The sequence below is a fragment of the Bubalus kerabau genome, chromosome 4, assembly GCF_029407905.1.
Source record: "Bubalus kerabau isolate K-KA32 ecotype Philippines breed swamp buffalo chromosome 4, PCC_UOA_SB_1v2, whole genome shotgun sequence".
NCBI classification, from domain to species: Eukaryota; Metazoa; Chordata; class Mammalia; order Artiodactyla; family Bovidae; genus Bubalus; species Bubalus kerabau.
This window is the reverse complement of record NC_073627.1, coordinates 171,557,109-171,580,765: the sequence shown is the minus strand read 5'-3', so window position 1 is coordinate 171,580,765 and position 23,657 is coordinate 171,557,109. Positions and strand designations below refer to the sequence as shown.

General features: G+C 38.4%; 1 protein-coding gene across 2 annotated transcripts in view; it reads right to left on the bottom strand.

The window, feature by feature from the left end:
• HSDL2 (hydroxysteroid dehydrogenase like 2) overlaps nucleotides 1–23,657 on the bottom strand; it is a 59,854-nt gene that overhangs the window by 5,470 nt on the left and 30,727 nt on the right. Inside the window, exons 7-10 of one of the 2 annotated variants that reach the window (XM_055579330.1) lie at nucleotides 14,770–14,964; nucleotides 12,927–12,998; nucleotides 5,558–5,707; nucleotides 1,993–2,121 (exon numbers count right to left, since the gene is read on the bottom strand). In XM_055579330.1, the coding sequence (XP_055435305.1) occupies nucleotides 1,993–2,121; nucleotides 5,558–5,707; nucleotides 12,927–12,998; nucleotides 14,770–14,964 (546 nt within the window). The remainder of the gene's footprint in view (nucleotides 1–1,992; nucleotides 2,122–5,557; nucleotides 5,708–12,926; nucleotides 12,999–14,769; nucleotides 14,965–23,657) is intronic. The other variant, XM_055579331.1, reaches the window with a different exon arrangement.

Genomic DNA, 23,657 nt, shown 5'->3' with positions numbered 1-23,657 from the left:
AATGATTACAAAGATAACTCTTCGTTAACATTAAAAGATGTTGTAATAAGTGAAAAAGGTTACCAAACAATGATATAATCATGTTTTTATAAGCACACATACATATTTATATACATTCAAAATATATATATATTTTATATTTATAACATATCCACTATATAGATTAGGTCACAGACATGGCTATGGTTTCTTAAAGGAGAATGCGTTTAAACCAAACATATTTTGCTTAAACTTTAAACCAAAAATCAACTGATGGTCATTCTTCAGTAGTACAATAAAGATATTTTTATTTACTTTCCTTATTCCTAAGCATATTTTCTAATTTCTGAACCACGAATATTTAGCATTACTGCTTAAAAAATGGGGGCAGGGAGCAGATGTTGAAGAAACCTCAGTCATTAGTAACATCATACACATCAAACACAAACTGGCTCTGATAGTATGTAGGCCATGAGCATCCCAGGCTAGAAATGGAAAACAAGATTTACACAGCACAGAGTACATTCTGACTGATCTTCAATTTATGAAGGTTAAAAGAGAACAAAGAATAACATTCATAACTCAAATGAATCTGTAGGATCTTGAGGCTAAAATGTTATAATACTTTTGTTTAAAGTGCTACTATTTCAGTATTTGAGCTGGTGGCTCAGATGGTAAAGAGTCTGCCTGCAATAAAGAAGCCCCAAGTTCAATCCCTGGGTCTTCTTAGGTTCAAACCTGGGAAGATCCCCTGGAGAAATGGCAACCCACTCCAGTATTCTTGCCTGGAAAATCCCATGGATGGAGGAGCCTGGCAGGCTACATACCATGGGGTTGCAAAGAGTAGGACACAACTGAGCAACTTCACTCTATAAGTACATGTGTTAATTAACTACCCATCTGGAGTTGTATTGCAGAGTAGAAAATAGAAAAGATTACCCTAACATTTTTCTAGTACAATTAAAGATACATAGGCAGAATAGAAAATGATGTACAAGCTTTTCTTGGTTATGGATTCCTCAGAAACAGGGTCACTGGGCCATGGGATATGGCTACAGTTTCCTATTACAGTAGCTGGCAAGACTGAAGCGTGATTTTACTCTCTATAGATGAGCTGCAGCTAAGTTTAGCACCTCCAGTTTCCAAGCTGTTATTGGAAATGATATCTTAGTCCAATTGGCAGAAATGAAGTCTACCTAGGAGTTCTTCTGATTTATCTCTCAGTTCCCAGTACTGTCTTTTAGCTTTTCAGTCATGCAAAAAGAGTATTTTCACATCTGTGCCCCCCATTGTTGGATGAAGTAGAAAGGTCAGCAGAGGTAACGATAAGAATCACCATTCCAAAACTATGTACTCTTCAAATCAACAAATAGTCACTAAGACTGCACTGCTACAACATGTTTGAGTCTTGATTATTTGAAAAGGGATAAAGTAAAATGTAATGTAAAGCAGAATATTAAAAAGTAGAGATATTACTTTACTGACAAAGGTCCATATAGTCAAAGCTATGGTCTTTCCAGTAGTCATGTATGGATGTGAGAGTTGGATTATAAAGAAAGCTGATCACCAAAGAATCAATGCTTTTGAACTGTGGTGTTGGAGAAGACTCTCAAGAGAGAGTCCCTTGGACTACAAAGAGATCAAACCAGTCAATCATAATGGAAAGCAGTGCTGAATATTCTTTGGAAGGACTGATGCTGAAGATGAAACTCCAATACTTTGGCCACCTGATGTGAAGAACTGACTCATTAGAAAAGACCTTGATGCTGGGAAAGATTGAAGGCAGGAGGAGAAGGGGACAACAGAGGATGAAATGGTTGGATGGCATCATCGACTTAATGGACATGAGTTTGAGCAAGCTCCGGGAGTTGGCAATGGACAGGGAAGCGTGGCATGCTGCAGTCCATGGGCTCACAAAGAGTAGGACGTGACTGAGTGACTGAACTGAAAGCAAAATGTTAGAACAAAATTTTTCTTGAGCAATCAGTCAACTAGTAAAATTTAAAAACTCACCTGAAAACATTTTTACAAAATCATCAGTAGACATACTCATTACCACATCTGCCTGATTAGAAGGCTCTCCATATCCAACATTACCACCCTTGCTTTTAAGATCAAGAAACCATGTTCCACCATCTTCACCTACACAGAAAACAAAGATATAGAAATAAATATCAATGAAGCTCTGTTCTTCTTAATAACTGTACAGTTAGAATAATTATACATAATGCTGTTACCCAGGCTGAAATTCCCAGGCCTCTATAAAATTCAATATTTAAGAACTTATTATGTGCCAGGCACTAGGATAGGCTCTGAAGACTCTGCAATAACATGTTTCATACAAAAGATGAAATAGAGGGCAATGTGGAGTCAGGAAAGTCCAGCCAAAGCAGAGATTTAAAAGTTAGGTAAGAATTTGCTAGAAGAGGAACTGAAAAAGTACAGAAGATAGAAAGAGAGTGGATGGTGGCCTCAGATGAACTCATAAGGCAGTCCCTGTCTTTATTCCACGGGATATACCATGGAAGGAGAATGGCATTAGGTTTGCACTTTACATAGATCACCCTAACAGCAGTGTAGAGAATACTATGTTAGAGAGGGATAAAGAGGATGCAGAGGGACTTTCCCGATGGTCCAGTGGTAAAGAATCTGCCTGCCAATGCAGGGGACACGGGTTGAATCCCTAGTCTGGGAAGATTCCACGTGTTGTAGGGCAACTAAGCCCATGAGCTGCAACTATTGAAGCCTGCCTGCCCTAGAGCCCATGCTCCACAACCAGAGAAGCCACAGCAGTGAGAAGCCCACGCACCGTAACTAGAGAAGAGCCCCCGCTCGGCACAGCTGGAGAAAGGCCGTGTGGGACAGCGAAGACCCAGTGCAGTCATACATAAATAAATAGAGGATGCAGAGGACAATTTAGGAAGGGACTGGGGCTGTTCAGGAGCTTGAGGCTGTATGCCTGGGTCAGGATCACAGCAGTGAAAATGGGTAAAAGTTGGCATATGTGAGTGAGCACTTATCAAAGCAGTGCCACAGAATTAGGTAACTGATTGCATATGAAGAGGGAAAGGTAGGGAGGGTGCAGAAGAATGATTTACTTTGCTAGTTTTTGGCTTGGGAAGCTGGATAAATAATGGTGGTGTTTTGTTTTGTTTTGTTTTTCTGAGAGAGGACTATTGAGTAAATTTAACAAGTAGTGCCAAAGGCGGGTATTGGGAATGATGAATTATTACGAACATTTTCAGACTGAGGCATCTTTGTGATAGCTGGGTGAAAATGTCACATGAAGTCTGACCATGCTAGAAAGAGCGATACATAAGGAAGCAGCTCTGATGGTCACTGAAGCCATGTGAGTGGTTGGGGTTTTCCGAGACAAAGTCTGGAGAATACAAAGAATTCCAAGACAGTGACCTGAAGAATATCAACATTTAAGAAAAGGATGGAGAAGCATGTAGCACAGGAGACTGACAAAGTGTGATTACAGGCAGAGAAGAGAAGCAAACAGGCATTTCCGGAAGGAAAGCATGGTCAACAGTACCCACTGTTGCAGAGTGGTGACAAGGCAAGAATGACAAATGCCCACTGGTCACACAGAAGTCACTGAGGACTTTGGTGAGAGCAAACTCAGCGGGATGGAGGAAAATGACACCAGAGCAGAGAGAGGTGTACGTGAAAATGAGTTTGGCTCTGAAAGGGAGAAGAAAGATGGGGGGTGAGCAGTGTGATTGGAAGCGTTGTTACTGCTGTATTATTTTTAAAGATAGAATAGACTTTGGGAATGTTAAAAAGCCACTGGGAAGGAGGCTTCAGGACAAACAGGTGGAAGAGACAACACATATTCCCTAAGGAGGCCAGAGAAAACGGGATCTAGAATTTTGCTACTCAAAGTGTGATCTGTGAACTGCGATACTGTCATCAGGTCAGAAATGCAGACTTCAGACCCTACCTCAGACCTACTGAGTCAGATTCTGCATTTTAGCATGCCCTGCGGGGATCAGTATGGATCTTAAAGCTTAAGATGCATGCATCTGGAGTTGAGCTCGACCTGCTGGGAGAGGAAGATGAGAGGTCTATCGGTTTGGTATCAGATGGCAGGAAGCTAAATAAATTCCTATCTGGTGGCTTCCCTTATCTCTGTGAAAGAGGAGGTGGGATTATCTGCAGAAATGTGCAGGAAAGTGGTAAAGGGAGAGAGAGGAGATTTGAGGAGCACTGAAAGGTTTAAAATAGTCACTGTGGAAAATGAGGCAAGAAGCTGACTATGGAAACAATGAATTCTGATGTGCTGCTTAGACCCCAGGTGCAGAGGGCCAATGATGAATTGTTATTGGTACAGATTCACTGGTGGTGTGACTCCCCTCCCCACATTTTCCCAGCAAGACTTGGCAGCCTGGACTCAAGTGTGGAGCAGGCAGATAGCCTGATCATCCAGGACTAGGATTTTGACAGTTGGTGACACAAGCAGTAGGTGAGGAAGTTTAGGATACAGGCAAGACAGTGACTGAAGCAATGGACTTCGGCTTCTAGGGAAAGGAAGTAAAAACAAGAAGATGCAGATGGATTAAGATAAAGTAGAAGTGATAAAGGATAAAAGAATTGGTAATGTCAAAGTTTGTGTGCAATGGGACTGTGGTAGCTAATTCTTAAAACTATCATTAACATGTATTAAAACTGTACTGAGAAGAAAAATATTGAGAGATTTTAAAAGCTGACTGCATTCAGACTGATCAGAATAATCTCAAAGATTAAAAAATAGCAAGAGCATTCCCTGGCAGTCTAGTGGTTAGGACTCAGTGCTTATCACTGCTATGGGCTCAGGTTAAGTCCTTTGTCAGGGAAGTAAAATCCCACAAGCCGTGTGTGGTGCAGCCCAAAAAAAAAAAAAGGCAAGATGCCCATGGCTAATAAATTACTGTATTATACTACCTGTCTTCTAAATAAGTTTTTTCTCTCAATTTCATACACCAAGATGTTAAGACTGGAAGTATCTATAAGGAAATTCTATTTTACATATGTCCATATGCACTGATATTAACTTAAAAATACAAATAAGAACTACAAAAACAAGTAGAAAACAAGTGTATCACTTATATGTGAACTACCAGTTTAAAACAAGTAGATATAATTATAGGTTGACATATAGGAACCCCAACATAACCACAAATCCAAAGCTTTGATATTGATGGTTTAGTCTCTAAGTCATGTCTGATTCTTGCAATCTCATGGACTGTGCCTGCCAGGCTCTTCTGCCCATGGGATTCTCCAGGCAAAAATACTGGAGAGAGTTGCCATTTCTTTCTCCAGGGGATCTTCCTGACCCAAGAATCGAACCCACGTCTCCTGCATTGCTGGCAGATGATTTACCAACTGAGCTTTGACAGACGCACAAAAACCAAAAAGAAAACACAAAAATACAAATCAGTAGTTATCTGCTATTCTTAAATGTCTACATTCTAGGGTAAAGGTTCTGGATATAGCCATCTATCCAGGTGATTACTACTGGAAGCTGATATACTTCTATAGAAAATACCCTACTTTGTTTCAATAAAAGCTACAGATTACCAGAAGTAACCGTTACCTGAGAGTTCAAACTGATAGACGGCTTGAGTGGCTTTAACAATCTCATCACTGAGTGAGTCCCTAACAATTCTGAATGTTTCCTCCACAGCTCCAGAACGCGCTTTTGGTGGTGGCTGCGTCTTCTCTTCTTTCAATTCTGGAACAGCACCTATAAAATGTTATTGATGTGAGTGCCTTTAAGGCCCAGGCAATGTAAGGTCCCACACAAAATTAATTAATTAGCAAAACAGACTTGCTATCACTTGACCAAAATGACCTTAAATATGTTCAATGGCATCTTAAAAGCACAAATCAAACATATGGAATAACAACCAAACACATCAGTTATGATTGCAAATCTAAATGGTTTATACTCTTCAAGTAAAAAGCTCTCAAGATTAGGTTAAAAAAATTACAAACTGTACAGTGTTTATAGTAAATAGATCTAAACAAACTACTGGAGTTTTAGTGGTAACAATTAATCACTCCTTTATCATCACCTCTGAGTTCTAAAACCAAATGAGGAAAGAACACCATGGAGTCAGAAAGATGGAGATCAGAATATCACTATATAAATTAGTGGAATTGAACTGGAAACTGCAACTTGAATCAACAGCCAAGTGAACTCAACAATTTTACCTCTAAATTAAACTTATTCACCTAGTCTCTTCATCCCTGGGTTGGGAAGATTCCCTGGAGAAGGGAAAGGCTACCCACTCCAGTACTCTGGCCTGGAGAATTCCATGGACTGTATAGCCCATGGGGTAGCAAAGAGTCGGACATGACTGAGCGACTTTCACTTTCACTGCATCCCTGGATTGAACCTGCCTCCTGCTTTCAGGGAATGGAAATGCCTCTTTAAGTAAAAATCATGTAAAAACTGAGAATAGCCTACTCTGAAAGAAAGAAGGCTCAAAATGTCTTAAATCACACAAACTCATTACTTTTCCCAATTTCAGTCTAATTGGTCCCTCCCACTTGATGAAGAGAGAGATCAAACCACGTATTAGTTTCATGAAGGCCCCACTGCCTAGAAACCAAGGCCACGGGAATACAGGTTGCAACATTTTGTATTCACTTAAACCACTGGCAATGACCATTAGCATATGATGGACCAGGGGAGAAGATCTGCAGTGCACAGGACTGTTCGGATCCCTTAGTATGAAGCTGTCCCTCAATATGAACATGTCTTTATTTATCCTCTTGGAATCATTTGTGGGCAGTTTGGCTACACCCAGAAACAGGTGAGAGCAATTTGTTACTTAATTCAAAGGACAATCTGTACTTTAGGCTGAAGATCAGTTCTCCATCTATTTCCCAACTCAAACTATACCTAGTCATATTGCCCAATCAGAGAAGGCAATGGCACCCCACTCCAGTACTCTTGCCTGGAAAATCCCATGGACGGAGGAGCCTGGTGGGCTGCAATCCATGGGGTCACAAAAAGTCGGACATGACTGAGGGACTTCACTTTCACTTTTCACTTTCATGCACTAGAGAAGGAAATGGCAACCCACTTCAGTGTTCTTGCCTGGAGAGTCCCAGGGATGGGGTCGCACAGAGTCGGACACGACTGAAGCAACTTAGCAGCAGCAGCAGCATATTGCCCAATATAACTCACCAAAGGCTAGTAAATAAAATCTAATCAGCAGCACAAAGATATACCTAGGACAATATAATCAATTAAAAGTATCTTAAATTTGTTGCATACAAATTACCTTCCATTATGCTTCCACAGACAAATTAAAAAAACAGTAAAAGCCTTTTCCTTTTCTAAAGTCCAGCAGATTTTAAAGGTCAAATACTTAAGATCCAAAGACTAAAGTGTTATTATTTAGAAGCCAATTAAAAAATTCAGATATGTATTTCAATATTTAATGCTGACAGCGCAGTGAGGGAGATACTCATACACAACCAGTATTTATAATTCTGGGAGGAAACTTGGTAATATGTGTCAGGAACCCTCCCACTGCCTGATCATCCACTTTCAGTGACCTACTAAAAGAAAATCCTGTAACATTTATACAATGAAACAATTATGAACCACTAAAATAAACAGTACATTCATATGACAGTACATTCACTCAACACTAAGTTGCCATTTCAAAAATTTGTTTTTGAAAACATGGATAATAGTCAGGATATAAAATTAAGTAAAATGAAGCATATACAATTAAATACAATATGATCCAATCAGGTGAAATATATATTTGTGGATATGAATTTTAAGTTACAGTTTCAGAAAATGTAAGTGACTGGAAAGAAATAAACCAAGACACAAACAGTATTTATATTTGGATGGCAGGTTACACATGGTTTTTGAATTTTTCTTTATTCTTTCTATACTAAGCTTTTTATATATAAATTAATTTAAAATGATATCAGAATTGATTAAAGTACATTACAAAATCTATTGGATGTGGACAAAGTTATATTAAGGGGGTAAATGCACAGTCAAAATAATTTTATTATTTTTAAAGAAATAAAAATAAAGTATTAGCCTAGCAAGCATGAAAAGAACAAAAATATGCAATCTCAAAAAGAAAACAGAAAAGAAAGAAATAAAGCAAGAAAATTTTAAATTAATGAATCAAATGGTTGCAGAATTTTGTGAATATACTAAAAATTACTTAACTACATACTTTAAGTATGGGCCTTAGAAAGCATCACTATGAACAAAGCTAGTGGAGGTGATGGAATTCCAGTTGAGCTATTTCAAATTCTGAAAGATATTGCTGTGAAAGTGCTACACTCAATATGCCAGCAAATTTGGAAAACTCAGCAGTGGCCACAGGACTGGAAAAGGTCAGGTTTCATTCCAATCCCTAAGAAAGAAAGGCAATGCCAAAGAAAGCTCAAACTACCGCACAATTGCACTCATCTCACATGCTAGTAAAGTAATGCTCAAAATTCTCCAAGCCAGGCTTCAGCAATACGTGAACCGTGAACCTCCAGATGTTCAAGCTGGTTTTAAAAATGGCAGAGGAACCAGAGACCAAATTGCCAACATTCGCTGGATCATCGAAAAAGCAAGAGAGTTCCAGAAAAACATCTATTTCTGTTTTATTGACTATGCCAAAGCCTTTGACTGTGTGGATCACAATAAACTGTGGAAAATTCTGAAAGAGATGGGAATACCAGACCACCTGACCTGCCTCTTGAGAAACCTATATGCAGCTCAGGAAGCAATAGTTAGAACTGGACATGGAACAACAGACTGGTTCCAAACAGGAAAAGGAGTACATCAAGGCTGTATATTGTCACCCTGCTTATTTAACTTATATGCAGAGTACATCATGAGAAATGCTGGGCTGGGAGAAGCACAAGCTGGAATCAAGATTGCCAGGAGAAATATCAATAACCTCAGATATGCAGATGACACCACCCTTATGGCAAAAAGTGAAGAGGAACTAAAAAGCCTCTTGATGAAAGTAAAAGAGGAGAGTGAAAAGTTGGCTTAAAACTCAACATTCAGAAAACAAAGATCATGGCATCTGGTCCCATCACTTCATGGGAAATAGATGGGGAAACAGTGGAAACAGTGTCAGATTTTATTTTTATGGGCTCCCAAATCACTGCAGACGGTGACTGCAGCCATGAAATTAAAAGACACTTACTCCTTGGAAGGAAAGTTATGACCAACCTAGATAGCATATTCAAAAGCAGAGACATTACTTTGCCAACAAAGGTTCGTCTAGTCAAGGCTATGGTTTTTCCTGTGGTCATGTATGGATGTGAGAGTTGGACTGTGAAGAAGGCTGAGCGCCGAAGAATTGATGCTTTTGAACTGTGGTGTTAGAGAAGACTCTTGAGAGTCCCTTGGACTGCAAGGAGATCCAATCAGTCCATTCTGAAGGAGATCAGCCCTGGGATTTCTTTGGAAGGAATGATGCTAAAGCTGAAGCTCCAGTACTTTGGCCACCTCATGCGAAGAGTTGACTCATTGGAAAAGACTCTGATGCTGGGAGGGATTGGGGGTAGGAGGAGAAGGGGACAACAGAGGATGAGATGGCTGGATGGCATCACTGACTCGATGGACGTGAGTCTGGTTGAACTCTGGGAGTTGGTGATGGACAGGGAGGCCTGGCGTGCTGCGATTCATGGGGTCGCAAAGAGTTGGACACGACTGAGCGACTGAACTGACTGACTGACTGACTGTCTGACATACTTTAAAATGATGAATTTGGAGTATATGTAGATCATACCTTAAAGTTGTAATAGAAGTAATGAATCAGTAAAGAAAAAAGCAGAAGTATGAAAAATGAAATAAAATTTAAAACCTGGTTCTTAAGAGCAAAAAATAATAAAATACACTAAAATTGAAAACTTTCTAGAAAACTAATCCAAAAAAAAGGAGAGAAAAATAAACTCTAAAGAGGGATAAATAAATAAAATAAAAAGGGATAAAATAGACAAAAAACTTAAATTATAAATGAATACTACATGACAGTACTTAAATAAATTTTAAAACTTTAAATGGCTGGTTCTGGGTTTTTTCATTTTAGAAAAAAATCATTAATTGACTGAGAAAGTAAAAATATTTTCAAAGAAACAACTTCAGAAAAGACTCAAATGACTTAGTGAGACATTTCAAACCTTCAAGTAAAAGAACATGGAAAAAGAAAGTTACCCAATTGATGCTGTATTCAAAACAGAACAATAAATAAAATATAGGAAACAATAACAAAAATTTAGACATTAATCTAAATAACTGATGAAAAATCTTAACCAACATCTAACATCTTACTTATGGATAAAATCTAAAGATTTTCTCAATAAAATTAAGAATAAAAGAAGAATACCTAAAACAAATAATTTCAATAAATATTTCCGAATGCTTCTGGAAGGTTGAGTCAATATATTAAGATACATGCCAGAAATAATCCTGTAAGATACTATTATATGCAGATAATAAGTTTGACCACTTAGGAAATTCAAGAAATTACTCAATGATAATTATACCAACTTATGCATATAGAGAATTTGCTATATAAAATTCACAACATGATACTCTATCATACCTAACCTCATGATACTTGTATAAGGAAAGTAAGAGATGAGAAAACTGTTTCAGAGAGCTGAAGTGACTTGTCCAAGGTCAGAGACAAAAGTAGCAGGGACAGGACTCGTATCCAGATCTGTCTTACTCCAAAGTCTATGCTTTCAGTAACTGTCTCTCTATGAGAAGCTATTAGAAGTCTAAAACAAAACAAAACAAAAACTCATGAAGGTGACCAGATATAAAGTCAATACAAAAAGTTAGTTTCTCCTTATTGTTTATAACATACCTTGTTTCAGAAAGCACGTCAGTATGCTTAATAAAATAAACGCAATTCAGGATTAAAGTAAAAAGAAGTGAGTGAGGTTCTAAAAATGGCAACTGAAATACCCACCCAAGGTCACACAGCAGTAAGTGGCACAGCAGGAATCCCAACCCAGGCAGTCTGACTGGGTAATATTCCTCCACATTGTGTTCTATATCTAACTATGTAATTTTTATATAGCCAACATACAGGCTGAGCATAGCACTAAGACAGAAACTCAGCAGAACTGGACCCAGCAGAGGCTGCTAAAACTGCAGAAGGCAAAGACATAGGCTTGCTTCATGTTTCTGGAGGCAGGAAACATATAGGGATGTATTTGGTTTTAGAAGGCACATCACACAGAACTAAGTTTATCATACAATTACTGTTGGAACACCTCTCTTACTAATAGGTGACTACTTTAGGTGACTTGTCCATTAATCAAGATATATCATCTGTATCATCTGAGGTGCCAAAGAGATAGCCATGAAAACTTCAGTGTAGTCTTGAAAGACACTTGCCAAGGGATAAACGGCATCATTTATCACCTAGACCATTTAAGCAGAGCATGATGACTACACAAGAGAATAAAACTATAGGAGACAAACCAACCGGTAGTGTATTTCAAAGGGACAGTCAGTAGACAACAAATATGGAAACTTTTGGGAAGGAAATGAAATCAAGTTCTCCTAAAATGAGTCTAGTAAGTTATGATTAACCTCTACATCCAAAACTTCATTCCTTTGCTTGTTTCCTCTGATCTCAATTCTGTGCTAACTGAATACCAATTAACTCGAGTTGACTAAAATTCCTGTTGTTGGTAACATCACTGATGTATTAAAAATGCTGCTGTAGATATCACTAACACACGAGATGAGCTAACAGGCCTCTGAGCCATGGACCACCTGGCCAGAGAATCCTAAACCAGAGACATCCTGACTCCCAAAACTACAACCTAGAAATGTCACAGAGGACTTCCCTAGTAGTCCAGTGGTTGAGAGTCCACCTGCCAATTCGGGGGACACAGGTTTGGTCCCTGGTCTGGGAAGATCCCACATGCCAGGGGCAACTAAGCCGGTGTGCCGCAGCTCCTAAGCCCACTCTCTAGAGCCCACACGCTGCAACAAGAGAAGTCACTGGAATGAGAAGTCCATGCATTGCAATGAAGAGTAGCCCCATTCACCGCAATTACAGAAAACCCAAGAGCAGCAACGAAGACCCAGTGCAGCCAGAAATATTAACTAATTTAATAAAAAGATTAAGCTGGAAATAAGGTTTGGGACTAAAATGCATTGCAGTAAGATTCTATAGGTTTCCTAAAAGTACAGAAGAAACGTTGTCTTCAACTTTCTAACCGCATCTAAAAAATCTATGGTCACTTAGGAGATTCAGTCTATAATATAAAAATAAGGTGAGGGTCCAGAGGAAGCACGGCTATTCTTGTTAATAAACTACGAGAGAAATTCTAATGGGTTTTCACTGAAGAGCGTTTCTTCTGACACCTTTCAGTAAGTTAGTGGCATAATGCCAGAACACAAAGATTAAAATGTAAACTCTGGACCAATTTAAGGGAGCTGTTGTTTCTAAATTAAAAAAAGGAAACAAAGAAATCCAAACCTCCTTTGAAGTTAATTTCATAGCACAAACTCTGTGAATGGTGTCAGATGTACTACAACGTGACACATTTTCCCTCAAAATAAAATATCAACACAAAACACCTAAAAAGGGTGCCAAGTAAAAGAAATAAAACTTAAAAAGGTGCATTTTAAAGACAACTTTTTTCCTTAAATGAAAAGAATATAATAAAAACTTCTTACCAATAGAAGGAAAAAAAAAAAACACCTCCTTTGCTAGAATTAACTATGACATTACTTGTCTAGTTTAAATTACAAAAATAGGGAATTCCCTGGTGGTCCAGTGGTTAGGACACAGCACTAAGATCCCTCAAGCCATATGGTGCGCTGCCCCCAACTTCCTGCCAAATACAAAATAGTTTAAAAGCAGAAATGTACAATTCTACATTTTGGAAGATATACGTAAGCTAGCAACTTTATTTTCCCACAGAAAATCCAGTCTACATCTTACCATATGAGTCTGCTTTGTTTGTAACCATAGCTGGCTGTTCATCCAAGAAGAAATCTGGTAACAAAGGATGGCCTGAAAAATTGATCCCCAAACAATCAGGTTAATGGAACAACTTCTGCATTCAGATTTTAACATCTGTTTAAGAAACACTATATGTTTTTATTACACTGATCATTCTGGAGCTGTGGAAAAGACTCCCAGGAGGAATATCAAACTCTGACCTTCATTAAGCTAAAACGCTTTTCCAGTAACCTAGTTATCCTCCTCTCCTATGGAAAATTTCATCTTTAAGATCCAACCAAAGAGTTGATAAGCCCTCAACTGCTCTCCCCAGAGCTTTCTACCCCTTCTCATCTACTCATGCAACCCTTCTGTCCTACCTCCCTCCAAAATACTCAGGGCTCATTTCTTACCTGGCCCCCTTAAGACAAGGGGGTTCCTCATTAAGAACTTGGTTTCCACCTCTGTCAATGTGTGTCTGTTTTTCCCTCTCAGAAAATTAAAAAAAATGGAGGGCAGGGATGCACCAGTCTTTGTTATATCCTAACACTTAATTGTAGTAGATGATCATATTGTTTGCAATACAATATGATAGAATTTTTAATTTAAATTGAATTTAAAATTTTGTGTACAATGACACTATTTTTAAAACCTAAAGTGACAGTTTCACTATACCAGAATCCAGAAGACCTGGGTATGGTTCAGGTTTTGACACTTATTAGCAGCTGACTGCTCTTAGGCAAAGGCTTAATCTCTTTGGAACCTCTTTCCACTACAAATATTAACTACTGAATACTCTGATTGTACCACAAGCCAGGCACTGTGCCAAGCACATGATATACATTTTTGCATTTAGTTCTTACAAAAATCCTGTGTAGAAGCTATCTTTCCCATATTTTAACCGATAAAGAAAATGAGGCTCAGAGGAAACAGGTGACCTGCCTAAGGCTGCCCCGCTATTGAGCAGCTAAACAGAAGTGGGAACTGGGTTGTCTCCTCCCAAACTCCACAATTCCTAATCTCTGTACAATACTGCTTCCTTCACAGGACTGCTATGAAAGTTAAATAAACACTATATTTAAAAATGTTTTGTTAAACTATATAGAGCTACTTCATTCAATTTGTTTCAGACTGAAGAGACGGGGACGATACAAATAGAAACATGTGGTTTCTGTCACCAAGGAGCTCAACTTAATTACTAATATTTAAAATATACTTCTGCACAAATACAATTCCCATTTGGGACTATGATTGTCTATTATACATTATATTTTATATGTAAAGTAAAAAAGCATTATCATCACTATCATCCCCTGTAGTTACAACAGGAAGAATTATTTTTGAACAAGGGGTCTTCTGAGAACTTCTCAAATCCCCGCCTTGTATGTGAGGCAGACCCTGTTCAGTTACCTTCACCATTCATCATGAAGCTATACTCAGACTGCACTTAAGAGACAACATTTGGAAAGAGAAAACAAAGTTTTTGTAAGAAACTTATCACTGAATCATCTGTACCATGTGCTTGAACAAAATCTCTACTATGTTATTTTAAGACCAACTTCAGAAACTATTTTTCATTTTTGGCTTTAAGATTTAGAAAGGGTTAGAAGCTGATGGGACCTTTTCTGTATATCTGTTAAAAAGTCTTTGGGCTCACTTCTGTTTTTCCTTTCTCTTTTTTGAAAGTTGTGTTAGTCTGGGTCTTTCCCTTCCCTGGCAAGACAGTTTTTAAAAAGAGTGTATCAATGTTATAATCACATAAACACATACACAAAACAGATGTATGTCTGTCGCAGACAATGTGGACAAACACATCACTACTTTTTAAAACTAAATGCATTACCTGGTGTAATGGCATAGACATCAAAATTTTTTATTCCTTCTTCTTTTAAGATATTTTCATCGATAATAAAGTTGCCCGTAAAACTTTTTGGCTTTTTGAAAATGCAATATGCAGCATCTGCAATGATATCAACTTTTCTACATTGGCTTTCGACACCAGATCCTCCCAGCATATCCATAGCAGCAGTGTGTATGGCTGTAGAGAAAACAAACATCTTTAAACTGAGTAACAGAACTATGTGAGGAACAAGCAAGACAATTCATCTCTTTATAACTCAGGTGATGAAAACACAGTCCAGAGAGCTTAAAGGATTTGCCAAATGTTTTACTGACATAACTAGGTAGACAACACATGTTCCTTACTCTACACAACACTTCCTTATATAAGACTTCTTCATGAGACTCACAGCAAAATTAGATTGCTGATTAAGAATGCTCAAAGAATTTGCATACCATTCTTGAGAGACAAGAAAGCCGGTGAGGAATACTAGCAAGACCGCCGAACTGTAAATCAGGTCAGTGATATTTTTATGCCAACTACGCTGAGATTTTTGGCAGGCCACTTTAACATCTTTTGGCTTCAGTTGCCTGTCTCTAAAATATGGAGTCCCTTTCCTAAGCTTCTTTTCTCTTTTCCCTCTACTAGAATAAAGAAACCCTGTCTTTCTTGTTCATCACTGTATCCCTAAGCGCCTAAAACAATGACAAGTATACTATAAACATTTGATAAATACTGGTTGGACTTGAGGGCCTTTTTACATCCAGATACTACTTTCATTTATGAAATACTAGAAAATAAAGGCGGAGAAGGCAATGGCACCCCACTCCAGTACTCTTGCCTGGAAAATCCCATGGATGGAGGAGCCTGGTGGGCTGCAGTCCATGGGGTCGCTGGGAGTCGGACACGACTGAGCGACTTCACTTTCACTATTCACTTTCATGCATTAGAGAAGAAAATGACAACCCACTCCAGTGTTCTTGCCTGGAGAATCTCAGGGACGGCAGAGCCTGGTGGGCTGCCGTCTATGGGGTCGCACAGAGTCAGACACGACTGAAGCAACTTAGCAGCAGCAGCAGCAGCAGAAAATAAAGAGAAGGAAATAGAAAAAAAAGTGCTTTGTTTTTTTTTTGACTGCACCTCACCTCACAGTTTTGTTCCCTGACCAGGGATGATGAATCTATGCCCCATCCAGGGGAAGCTCGGAGTCTTAACCACTGGACCACCAGGGAAGTCCCAAGGAAGAATTTTTAAATTATCTATAATCCTTCTCCCCAGAGAAAATTATTATTAATGTTTGCATATAATTTCCACTGTTTTCGGTGCATATGATTTTTAATTAATTAATTTTGGGTTGCATTGAGTCTGCATTGCTTGGTGCGGGCTTTCTCTAGTTGTGGCGAGTGGAGGCTATTCCTCCTTGCGGTGCAAGGGCGTCTCACTGCGGCGTCTTCTCCGGTTGTGGAGCACAAGTTCTAAGGCTTGCAGGCTCAGTAGCTGTGGCCCTCAGGCTTAGTTGCTCTGAGGCACGTGGGATCTTCCTGGACCAGGGGTTGAACCCATTATCTCCTGCACTGGCAGGTGGATACTTATACACTGTGCATCAGGGAAGTCCCATACATATAATTTTTAAATTATGTTTTTGTGAAGTAACCTGAAACTCTACCATTAATACTACATTATTAATTATGCGCTGTCAAAGTTGTGAATAGTAACGTATCTCAATTTACATGTAAAGCAACGAAAATCAATTTGTTTAAATGTATTTTAGGCTTCAGTTTCTAGTAATTTAGATAAACGCCTCTCCATTCTACTGTTAAACCACCATTTGAAATCACTACTTACTGAAATAACCTATGTAATTCAGTCCACAAGATGAAAAGTTTGTAGTTTTTAAGAGCCATTGACTCTTCCTCCTTCAACAGTTATTGAATGTTATTTAAAAAGGCGGGCACTACTGGGGGTACTGGGCACAGAGGAGTGGACAAGCACACAAAGGCCCTACTTTCATGGCAATTACCTCCTAGCACACTTCCCTCTTCCAAAGCGTACACATGAACTTGGGGAATTTCTCAAGTGCACTGAATTAGAAGATACTTCACATTATAACTAAAATTCCTTTTCTAGGAATATATTTTTTAACTTTACCAATAGCTCAAGAGCTCTGGTCTCACTCTTGAAGTGGTACCTTATGAATGAAAAATAGCAGCTAACATTTATCAAGTGTACCCTGTGCTGGGCATGCTGCTACATACTTTACATATACTATCTGAATGAATTCCACAAGGCATGCACCATTATTATCCTCATTTTACAGATGACAGTACTCAGGCACAGAGGGGTCAAGGAGCTAAGGTCCAAGGTTACAGGAGCTAGGATTCAAACAGCTGGCAGCTGGACTTCAGAGCCAGGCCCTTAGCTGCTATGTGATTAATGGGTCGTACTTTGTTAATCAACATTTGTAGAGTTCAGTTATCATCTTACTCCTATAAACTCAAGAATTTTTCTATAAATATTTCAATACAGACAATGAGACCGTATGCATACATACACACTCCACTCTCACTGTATACTATATGAATGGTATGCAAAGTCTTAAAAATTATTAAGAATATGTCATGTAAGTATATACATGTCATGTACGTGTGTGTGTGTGTATTTACACACATGCAATATAAGAATAAGGGATGGTTTCCCAAACAACCTATCATTACTTTAATTACTTTTCTATGGAAGATACAAACAAGGCATGAATAAACCCCCTAAATCAGGAAGTGAGCCATGCAGTTGCTCTCAACAAAAGTTTTGCAATGTCAACAGGCCAACCCAAGAGCTAATACAACTGACAATAAAAGCAGATTAATAACAGGATGAATCAAATCAAATTCCCTGATGATTTCTGGCAAAAAAAAAAAAAAAATCAAGATTTATAATGAAAGCTGATATGCCTTGGATCACAAGAATCCTAAAAGCAACCCTGAAACTTAAGTCTTATTAAGCAATAACTGGAAAGTATGGCTCTCCTGATTATAGCTTGGTATATGAAAAAAAATTTATGTCTTCTAAGCACAAGAAGTAATTTTAGTTTTGTTTCTTTTTTTAAAAAATACTTTACTGAAGAGATGAATACATATTTTAACCATTTTCAATCATATGTACATATATTTTAACCACTTGTTTGCTGGAGTGCATGCAAAGTCGCTTCAGTTGTGTTCGACTCTTTGCAACTCTATGGACTGTAGCCTGCCAGGCTCCTTTGTCTATGGGATTCTCTAGGCAAGACGATTGGAGTGGGTTGCCATGCCCTTCTCCAGGGGATCTTCCTGACCCAGGGATTGAACCCACATCTCTTACGTCTCCCGCGCTGGCAGGCAGGTTCTATACCACTAGCACCACCAGAGAAGCCCTTTTGATGGTGTAGGTGCACGTTATTGGTTTTCTTTCAGATTAACCTTTTTTAAAAAAAATTAATTTATTTATTTTAATTGGAGGCTAATTACTTTACAATATTGTAGTGGTTTTTGCCATACATCGACATGAATCAGCCATAGGCACACATGTGTTCCCCATCCAAAACCCCCCTCCTGCCTCCCTCCCTATCCCATCGCCTAGGGTCATCCCTTGGCACCAGCCCTGAGCATCCTGTATCATGCATCAAACCTGGACGGGCAATCTGCTTCACATATGATAATATACATGTTTCAATGCTACCCTCTTAAATCATCCCACCCTTGTCTTCTCCCACAGAGTCCAAAGACTGTTTTTTACATCTGTGTCTCTTTTGCTGTCTTGCATACAGGGTTATCATTACCATCTTTCTAAATTCCATATATATGCAATAGTATACTGTATTGGTGTTTTTCTTTCTGACTTACTTCACTCTGTGTAATAGGCTCCAGTTTCACCAACCTCATAATAGAACTGATTCAAATGCATTCTTTTTAATGGCTGAGTAATACTCCATTGTGTATATGTACCACAGCTTTCTCATCCATTCATCTGCCAATGGACATCTAGGTTGCTTCCATGTCCTGGCTATTGTAAACAGTGCTGTGATGAACATCGGGGTACATGTGTCTCTTTCAATTCTGATTTCCTCAGTGTGTATGCCCAGCAGCGGGCTTGCTGTGTCTTATGGCAGTTCTATTTCCAGTTTTTTAAGGAATCTCCACACTGTTCTCCATAGAGGCTGTACTAGTTTGAATTCCACCAACAGTGTAAGAAGGTTCCCTTTTCTCCACACCCTCTAGCATTTATTGTTTGTAGACTCTTTGATAGCAGCCATTCTGACTGGCATGTGATGGTACCTCATTGTGGTTTTGATTTGCATTTTTCTGATAATAAGTGATGTTGAGCATCTTTTCATGTGTTTGTTAGCCATCTGTATGTCTTCTCTGGAGAAATGTCTGTTTAGTCCTTTGGCCCATTTTTTGATTGGGTCATTTATTTTTCTGGAATTGAGCTGCAGGAGCTGCTTGTATATTTTTGAGATTGATTCTTTGTCAGTTGCTTCATTTGGTAATATTTTCTCCCATTCTGAAGGCTCTTTTCACCTTGCTTATAGTTTCCTTCGTTGTGCAAAAGCTTTTAAGTTTACTTAGGTCCCATTTGTATATTCTTAGTTTTATTTCAGATTAATCACTTTTAAGTGCACAGTTCTTTGGCATTAAGTACATTCACAATGCAGTACATCACTGCCATCCATTCCCAAAACTTTTCAAAATATCTTTAAAAAAAATTATCTCAATAAATTGGTTTATAATAGTATAGATGTTTCAGGTGTTTATATTTCGACTTCTATATACACTACAGCATGCTAACCACCGAAAGTTTAGCTTCCATCCATTACCATACAGTTAATCCCCTTTACCGATTTCACCCTCCCCACACTTCCCCTCTGGTAGCCACTACTCTGTTCTCTGTATCTACACATACACATATATTCTTGTATGTGCTCACTGAACCAAAGATACCATTGATTATCAAGTGCAACCACCAAGGAGAAAAAACCTGCCAGTTAAACTATAATACATCAACTATATATGAGCAACCTGGTATCAAAGATGCAAACATGAAAACATGGGCATCTCAGAATCAATGAAATATGGTATAAACTGCTTAACCTAGTTGATAAGTAGGTCCCTTGAAAATGGAAACCAGTTTTGGTTTCTAGTACCATAGAGGCCAGCTGCCACCTTGACCTCTCTGGTTAGCTGAGTTTTCATGTCTGGAACATGCTATATGGTCCAGAAAGAAAAGATGTGTCTTTTAAATAGAGGCCTCAGAAACAGCGAGGAGCCTGAACACCCTTTCAAATCCATTTTCATTGCCTCCATCATAAATAATGCAATATTCTAGCTAGGTTTCCTGCCTCCTCTTTCCACAATCTTACAAGTTAGCCTATTCAGATGCTAAATTAAACTTCCTAAACCTCATCAACAAACCACTGCTCCTCTTTGCCTTCTGCTTATTATTGCTCTCCTGCCTCTAAAATTCTAAAGTGACTCTCTACTGAATACAGGTTAAAATTCAAGCTCCTAAACTTGGCAATCAAAACCCTTGGACTCAGTCTGTCCATCTCACCCACAACCTCACACCCATCCAACATCCAGGCCAATCCGAACTATTCGCCAGTTGCTCCAGTTCAGAGGGAAATAAAAAGTCCACACCCCATCATAGATACACCATAACAACTTCTTGCAGTTCCACCAAACATCCGGTATTTTCCCATACTTCAGACTCTGTTGTTCCCTCTGCCAAGAATGCCTTGTTCAGTTCTCCTTGTTAATTCCAACATCCTCAGTCTTATTTCAATTGTTTCATTAAAGGACCTCCCTTTCTGACTTTTAATTTGAGCTACATGGTCCTCTTGCTATGTTTCAAAAGTATCCTTTACGTCATTCATCATGCCATGTAACGTAAGGAGCATGACCGTAAATTCAACTCACTCTGTTATACAAGTCTAGGACCCAAACGACACCAATGGTTCCAAGATGTCAAGTAAACCTTCTATTAATAAAATGAACATCTCAACTAAAGCAAAGATCTAGGCAGTGAGCTGATTTCTCCTGCCAATCCTGATAATGTCCTTCACATTCCAAGTCATACAGTATTCTTCCCCTTTCTTATATAAACCTTTTATTTGGAATGTCTGTTATGGACCTACATGGAAACTAATCATACTGTATTCATTCATTCATCAAATATCAATATTTATTGAATGTCTGCAATGATGATAACAAAATGGACAAAACAGATACTATATCTTTAGGAAGCTTTTCTAGCAAAAAAGACTATTGTTATTGTTATCAGTAATTTAAATTCAAATGCTGTAAGTGATATGAAGGAGATGCACAGGTACTAACTTTCTGACTATCAACTTTCACAACAAACAGCAGTGATTAAGGCAGGGAGAGGAGGCTGAGGAAGGATGAGAGAAGGAAAAGAAGCTGAAAAAAAGAGGCAAAGAAAAGTCCGAGTTTTAAACTGTTTTACTGTGATTCACAATAAGTAACAGTTCTTATGAGCAAGACTAAAAACATATAATACCTACACATAAACACTCATAAACATATGCATGTTTCATTTATATAGGATATTCATATATAAGTTTTAAAGTTTACCAAAAAACACTATTACAATGTGCAATGCTCTCTAATATTCTCTATTTCAATTAAAAATAAAATGAAACAACAACAAAATTCTGGCTGCTATCTACTAAATCAATTTCACAATCCACCAAATTGATTTCATGCCTCACTAAATTGATTTCATGACTCACCAGTGAGTCTTGACATGTAGTTTGAAAATATCGTAGAAGCAGTTTTTTCACTATCATCTTTTGCCTCATTGCAACAAATACTATTCTCTAGAAAATCTTAAAAGAATTTTGTCTGCTAGAGTAACATAAGGGAAATGAAGAAGCAATAAATCATGGTTCTGATACCCTGGTAGATTAGGAAATAAAGGAATCTTGGTCAAACTGGCAGATGGAATATTAAAAAAAACTGATTCCTCATAAAAAAAGTTAAAAATAGAACTGCCACATGATCCAGCAATTTCACTTCTGGGTATTTACCCAAAGAAAACGAAAACACCAATTCAAAAATATATATGCATACCCACGTTCACTGCAGCATTACTTACAATAACCCAGATATGGAAGCAACCTAAAAGGCCATCAATAGATAAATAAGATGTGGTGATATATAATACATACATACACAATGGAACACTACTCAGCCATTAAAAAAATGAAATCTTGCTACCTGTGACAACATGGATGGATTTAGAGCATATTATGCTAAATGAAATGTCAGACAGAGGAAGACAAATATCATATGGTTTCACTTATGTGTGGAATCTGAAAAACAAAATAAATGAACAAAACAAAATGAAAACAGACAGATACAAACAGGTGGCTGCCAGAGGAGAGTGGGGTACAGGGTGGGGCAAAATAGCTGAAAGCGATGAAGAGAGACAGACCTCCAGTTATAAAATAAATAAACCACAGGAATATAACATGTAGCATAAGGAATATGGTCAATATTAGTGTAATAACTTTGCATGGGGACAGATGGTTACTAGACTTATCACAGTGATCAGTCCACTATGTATGCAAGTATCAAGTGACAATGTTGTACACCTGCAACTAACATAATACTGTAAATCAACCATGTTGCTGCTTTGTAGTCACTAGGTTGTATCTGACTTTTTTGCGACCCCATGGACTGTAGCCCACCAGGCTCCTCTATCCATGGGATTTCCCAGACAAGAATACTGGAGTGGGTTGCTATTTCCTTCTCCAGGGTATTTTCCCAACCCAGGGATCAAACCTGCAACTCCTGCATTGGCAGGCGAATTCTTTACCACTGAATCTGAATCTTTACCACATCTGATTTACAGTATTATGTTAGGTGGTTCTTTACCACTGAACCACCAGGGAAGCCCTACATCAACTACACTTCACATAAAAACCTTTTTTTTTTTTTTAATTCCTGGAGTTCTTATTAGAAAACAAAGATGGTGATGAGAGAGCTGGGTGCAATGGCTCAATTTTCCTAACAGTTACATTAGCAACATATCCCGGGGCTCCATAAATTCTGCCTCACAGCCCCTGTTCTCTCAGCTTCAATACCATAGACCATTAGGCCTCTCACCAGTGCCTGGGGCTGAGGAAATGTCCTTACCTGGCACACAGCAGATGGGAAGTGAAAGAAACCCCTCCTTTGTTCCTAAGCTACAGCTCTGGGTACAGTCCACACTGCTGTACGTGGCAGTTCCATTCAAGAGCACCTCTAGAGCTATTATAATGTGCCAAAATACTGAATTAAATGTTCTTTTGCAGACAGCTCTACCAACCGACTCATTTACAAGGTGAAAAGGCCACTGAACCCTGCACAATGTCTGCCCCATGGCAACTGTCCACTAGGTATTCGTTGAGTGATGAATGAACAAAGAAAACAATGCCAGAAGGAAGAAGAATGGGAATAAACAATATCAAGGTCCTTAGAAGATATAGGAATACATTAAATGACCCAATGGGGAGAATCAGGAAAATCCCGTATTGACCCTAAGGAGATTCCCTAGAAAGGGGTCACACTAACTTACATGTTGGAGTCCTGATGTTAGTGCAACAAAAGTTCTGTTAATTTTTTTTTTAAGTGAAATGAAAAAGTGATTCCCACTATGTTTTCTCTTTTTCATACTTTTGTGGGGTAGGATTGTCATTTAGAGTGAAGAAAATAAAAGAGGTTAAGGTTTTCATAGGCACTATTAAATATATGAAAAAAAGGTAGAATAAGAATAGTTTTTTTTCTTTTTCCTCCTTTAAGTTGTTCTGATATATAAGTGGAGGATAAGTAGGACAAGCCTTCCCTTTCTGTCATTTC